The sequence below is a fragment of the Anabrus simplex genome, chromosome 7, assembly GCF_040414725.1.
Source record: "Anabrus simplex isolate iqAnaSimp1 chromosome 7, ASM4041472v1, whole genome shotgun sequence".
NCBI lineage: Eukaryota > Metazoa > Arthropoda > Insecta > Orthoptera > Tettigoniidae > Anabrus > Anabrus simplex.
In genome coordinates this window covers 57815495-57821494 of record NC_090271.1, presented here as the reverse complement: position 1 = coordinate 57821494, position 6000 = coordinate 57815495, and the positions used below count along the sequence as shown (strand labels likewise).

Genomic DNA, 6000 nt, shown 5'->3' with positions numbered 1-6000 from the left:
AATAATGAACTTATTGGATTTATAATTGTGATTTTAATTTCCATAATTGGAAATATTCTAATAAAATACTTTGGAATACCCTGCTGCATGATTTTGCCCATTTTCAGATTAGTATTATACTTCAGAAAAAACATCTTGTACTCTACGAGTTGGCAAATCTCGACAGCGTATTGACCAGAGCCATCTATATAGTCCGGCCATGTATTGACAGATGGTTCGTCTTTAATTTTCTTATGTTGGTCACATTGATTGTAGAAAGCAGCATAACGTTTCGCGTCTGTGGGAGTTGCTGGAACTGTTTTTAGTTTTTGAAGTGTTATTGATAGTTGGTTTGGTTATTGAGTTACCTGATCCGTGAAGGTACGGTTGTATATTGTTCTAACATATATTTTTCGACCTAAAGACATAGCAGTCTCTACAAAATATGTCTGTTTTCACAAAGTGTGCCACGACCCCTCCCATTTCAGTAGGCGTTTACTATTTCCTGCGATGACATAGTTTCTTGGTTGGTTAATACAGTAGAAAGATTATTCTTGAAAAGTTGAGCTAACCTAATTTACATCCAAATTTGATAAAGTAAGCGTAAGAATGTACCTACTCGTTTTGAATTTTTTTACCTTCTGCGAAAATTGTGTTGGAATTCGTTTGTAGGTTAATTGCTTCTGTACTTAGAATTAGAATATAGGCCTGTTTAATCCAATATTTCTTTTAGATTTCTCTCGTGGATATTATAATTACACTTCCTTAAATACTGTCTTATTCACAGGCTGACGTATGTGTAGGTGTTGAGACATGGGCTATATTCATTCTGTGCTATGGGATATTTTGAATTGTTTCTATTTTACTTCTCTTCTGCCTTTGTTATTTAGAAGTCGCAAAGAAGTAAAATTCCGTGAAGAAGATTATTTAAAATGGCAGATCAAGGATTTCCTGGACAACATACTACAACCACAACAGTCACCACTTCGAATACTACAGTACAAACCAACATTCGATTTGACCCATCGTACATAAGAACTCTACCAGGACTCATAAAATGTGTGCAGATTGTAAGTAATTTGCTTTCATTCAGTAATTAGAAGTTCTGCTTAAAAATAAATATTTAAAGCAATTGAACTTGATGATGCTTGTTGTTTAAAGAGGCTTAACATCTAAGGTCATTGGCCCTGTTGAACTTGAAAAGCTGCAAGTATTTGAAATAGAATGGAATTGACTTGAATATGTAACTAACCATTCTTAGTTTATCGATTATTTTTAACCCGCCATCGGTATCGTTGTTAGGTAGCCCCTAACAAAAACATTCCTTATTAAGAAAAGTTTTTTGGTTTAAGACTCAAACTTTTCAAACTCCAGGTATTCTCAAATGAGTTTATGACTCACACTTTTTCCTTCGTTACGCGATGATTCAAACCAAACAACTTTTCTTAATAAGGAATGTTTTTGTTAGGGGCTACCTAACAACGATACCGATGGCGGGTTAATGTAGCATCATTATCTAACAAAGTTTTGTTTTCAGAATTGTCAATTTACAATATCTAGGCTGTAGATTAGGTCGTAAATACACATTATTTTTGTATCAACTAAATCAGTTTTCAACATTCATAAACAGCTTTTATTCACAATCAAAACATGTTAACACCAGACCACAGAATACACAAAACCCAATGAGTAAAGGAACAAACATTGCCAACTTTACCATCTACAAATATCTCTACATTCTTCCACCTAATTTACAATTTTCTCAAAATTGGAAATTATCAAAACATTGAGGATAACTGAACAAGGGATGCCAAGTGGATTCTATCTCCCCTGCCTCATGAATTCAAAGATTTAGTCTTGTAGGAGGAACCACATTTCTTCCTGCTTTTGTTCTTAATTCTTCAGGGGATTTAGACACATCCTCTTCCTTGAGCTGGCAACTCTCGATGCTAGAGTGGACCTCCAAGGGGTACACTCTCTGTAGAGGACGCACAACGGTACCACTGCTAGTCTTTAGTTGAACCACCCGGACTCTTCCATCTCGCCCTGGAATTAGATGCTCAATTCTTGCCAAAGGCCAATCCATCCTCTTTTGATTGTCCGATCCTATTGTTACCACCTCACCAACTATAGGCTTCCGAGTTTCACATCGTTTTGTCCAAGTTAACTGTCCCAGGTACTCTGAACGGAAACGTCTTCTTAGCTCTTCTCTCAGTCTTTGCAGATACCAAATTTTCTGAGTGATGCTTGCAGACTCAATGCAGTCCAAGTCAGGCACTCCTGTCTCTCGTACTTCTTGTAATAGCATTGATGGAGTTAATGGAATAGGATCTTTATTATCTTCAGCATGCCTTTGCTGGCGGGACCTAGTGTTTACAGTGCACTATGTCTTCTGGTATGGGCTAGAGCAATTTTGTTACTTTCATTGATCTGTCTCAGCTTTATCCTTGGCTTTGACAAAATGAAAGTGACTGAGGTATGAGTGAGGCTAGTAATGCCATTACTTCTGCAGCCAGTCCCTGCTATGAATGGTGTGAAAATATTGCTCATAGGGTTGGTTGGTGCATGCATTTGATGGGCTTGGCAGACTGATATGTAATAGCAGCTTCTGGCTCGGTGAGGAAAGCAACGGAAAACTACCTCACTCCTCATTTCCCTAGTACGCCTCTTCAGTGATGCCTAGGCCATCTGACAGCTGATGGTGGAGCTGTTGAGATTCCAACCAGCCTTCGGGCTGAGGACTAAACATACATACATTATCTTCAGCAGTATATGTCAATGGTCTTGCATTGATCACTGCTTCACAGTCAATAAGTACAGTCTGAAGCTCATCCCAAGACAATAATGCCTTCCCCAGCGTCTTCCGTAAAATTTGTTTCACCAGGCTCACCAATCATTCCCAGAAGCCTCCCCACCACAAAGCCGTAGGCGGATTGAACCTCCAAATTATAAGTTCTCTGGTGCTGTATGTTACAATTTGATCCCAATCTAACTTTTCCATAGCATTACATGTTCCTCGAAAATTTGTGCCATTATCACAGAAGATCACTTCAGGTCGACCACGCTGTGCGATGAAACGCCTCAGTGCTCTTATGAATGCCTCGGTTGACAGAGACGGAACTAGTTCCAGATGGACAGCCCGGTAGCAAGCACACATGAATAGGGCAATCCATGTCTTTGACGAATCACGAAGATACAAAGGTCCTGCAAAATCTAACCCGATGACTTCGAATACGGCTGCATCCTTAACTTGAAGATCAGGTAAAGGAGGGGACTGGGTGTCAAAGTTTTTTGCTTGAAAACGTCGACAAATAACACATTTGTTGACTATTCCTCTCGCAAACTGGCATCCTTTAATGATCCAGAATCTCTCACGTAACAAACCTAGGAGAGTTGCTGGACCGGGATGATTATTTTTACAATACACTTCCTCCGCGTACCTTTTACCACTGGATGTTCGGGAGGCAACAAGGCTGGTAGTCTGAAGGGGCCCCTGTCCACACGTTCGACTATCCGTGTCTGGAGTCTGATTATGCCCTTTTGATCTTGGAATACGTGAAAATACTTAAGTCTCTGATCGTCTGGGAATTCGAAGGACTCTGCCTGAATGAGCAGAACAATTTTATCTTCAGCTGCAGCTACCTTGCTTCTCGATAACGGACCTCTTCTTTTAATTTCAGTGCGTCGACAGTTGTTGAGAAATCTGAAGATCCAACCCACCATCCGCACAATATTTTCATATTTGCTGAACCGGTGATGCAGCCACGTAGTATTGTGAGTGACTGCAATAAGATTTTATTCGTTTGCCACTCCATAGCTTATGTGAGATTCAGGCCAGTTTTCTTCTCCTTCAGCAAGCCACTTAGGCCCTTTCCACCATCCGGATTTGAGCAATTGCGCGACAGTACATCCTCTTGAGGGTAGGTCTGCGGGGTTCAAATCGCGGTATGTGTCTCCAGCTTTGTACATCAGCGAGTTCCCTTATCTCCTCCACTCGATTCCTAACAAACACAGTCTTGTCTTCATTGCCAAGAATCCAGACTAGCACAGTGCTTGAATCGGTCCAACAATGAACAACGACTTCTTTCCAATCTAGGCTTTCTTGAACTGATTTCATAGACGAGCTCCAATAAGAGTTCCTAATAATTCCACTTGAGGAATGGTCAGGTGCTTAAGCGGTGTTACTCTTGCTTTGGCTACTGCTAACCGAATGTGTACCTCTCCCTGGTAAACACTCCTGATGAAGACAACAGCTGCACATGCATTCTGACTTCCATCACAGAATACATGCAGTGAGATATCCTCCTCACTGCCGAGGTGGCGCATCATCCCAATTTCTCTTAAGTGAGGCAAGTCCTTCAACCACCTCTCAAAATATCGAGTATCTTTGTCAATAGGGTCGTCCCATCCTAACTTTCTGGTCCATAACTCTTGAATTAACATTTTCAACCTTATCGTTACTGGAACAGTTAGTCCAATCAGATCAAAAATGCGGTGAACTATTGGAAGACCAGTCCTGTTTGTCAGATTTTCCATTTCCCATGCTTTCTCCCGCCAATCCATATTGATCCTCAAAGTGTCATCTCGATGATTCCACCTAATGCCAAGCAGTGTAAACTTGTGGGGAGAGTTGTCTCCGATCCACTCCCACCCTCGAAGGTCGAACCCGGCCCTTGCCATGATGGTCTTCGAAAGGTAAACGAATTCCTCTACTTCTGCTTGGTCGAGGCTTGTCACTAGATTGTCAACTTAAAAATTATTCTTCAATGATGCCGCGATTTTTGCCTCCTTTGGATCAGTTGATTCCATACATTTTTCTAGGTGGTACCCAATAACTGCTCCAAGAAGAAACGGACTACTGGTAACACCGAATACCATTCTGGCATGACGAAGGACTCGTAGGTCTTTCTCATTATCTTCACCACAAGAACTTCAAGTAGTCTCTCTCCTCTGGGTTAATTCTTATCTGCAAAAATGCCTTTTTTATATCAGCTGTGTTACCTATCCTCCGTTGTCGAAACCTGAAGAGCAATTATGGTATGATTTCAACGAGGTTTGGTCCTTCAAGGCAGTTGTTCAGTGATGGGAAACCTCTCTCTTTCACCGATGCATTGAACACAGGACGCACTTTCGTAGTTGCACTAGTTTCCTTCAATACCGGGCGGGAGGAAGGTAGTGTCCTGTAAATAGATCCATTGCACCTTCGACAATGCCTTCTTTCACCCAGTCCTGTAAGATGGTATCATATTCTTCGTAGAGTCCGCGCTTTGCCTTTAATTTTCGGGTCATTCGAGTTAATCTGCCTTCTGCAATCTCTCTATTGGTTGGAAGGTCTGGAGCATCTCTCCTCCATGGAAGACGTACCTCATACCTGCCATCTACAAAATTAACCGTATTTTTGAAATATCTGAGTGCTGACATCCTCTTCTTCTCCTTTGTTGCATTCTCTACTGGATCGGTGATCCCAATGGTCTCCATTTTCCATAGATCAGATACAGGTAGTTGAGTAATACTGAGTGCAGTGACTGTATTTGCAATACTTGCATGCTTGGCTAGATCTTTTTTTCCTAAGGTGCATACTTCCTTCTTCTTCCCCGTTACCGTCCATCCTAAACGGGTTTCAATGGCTACCAGTCCAGAAGGTAGTCTTCATTTTGCCCGTCCACAACTTTCCCGCGATGTCAGAACCTATCAAGATGTCAATCGGAGCCCTAGAATCTCTGTACATGGGAATGTGTTCTCTCAGTAACTCTTCCATCACTTCCTCCCTGAATTCTACTGATGGAACCGCAGCTGTAATTGTTCTCTGGTCTAATGCTATGAAGTTGCATGCAAAGTCATTACATAAGCTGAGTAAGTGCACTTTATAGCATCTGTGCTTGACTACCCCTGGTGGCTTACCACTAAAAAGAGAGTGGATAATGTTTTCTCCCCCAATTGGAAAGTAGTTCATTTCTTTGGCCAAACTACTAGAAATGTACGAACGTTGGGATCCACTGTCTATCAGTACCCTGGCCTTCC

The 6000-nt window shown here is 41.4% G+C and overlaps 1 protein-coding gene across 2 annotated transcripts in view; it reads left to right on the top strand.

Annotated features, from left to right (window-relative positions):
• Window positions 1-246: 246 nt before the first annotated feature.
• LOC136877233 (CKLF-like MARVEL transmembrane domain-containing protein 4) overlaps window positions 247-6000 on the top strand; it is a 65141-nt gene continuing 59387 nt past the window's right edge. Inside the window, exons 1-2 of one of the 2 annotated variants that reach the window (XM_067151087.2) lie at window positions 247-360; window positions 870-1049. In XM_067151087.2, coding sequence (XP_067007188.1) covers window positions 912-1049 — 138 coding nt within the window. In that variant the 5' untranslated portion in view covers window positions 247-360; window positions 870-911. Of the gene's footprint in view, window positions 361-427; window positions 577-869; window positions 1050-6000 lie in introns of those variants that run through there. The other variant, XM_067151088.2, reaches the window with a different exon arrangement.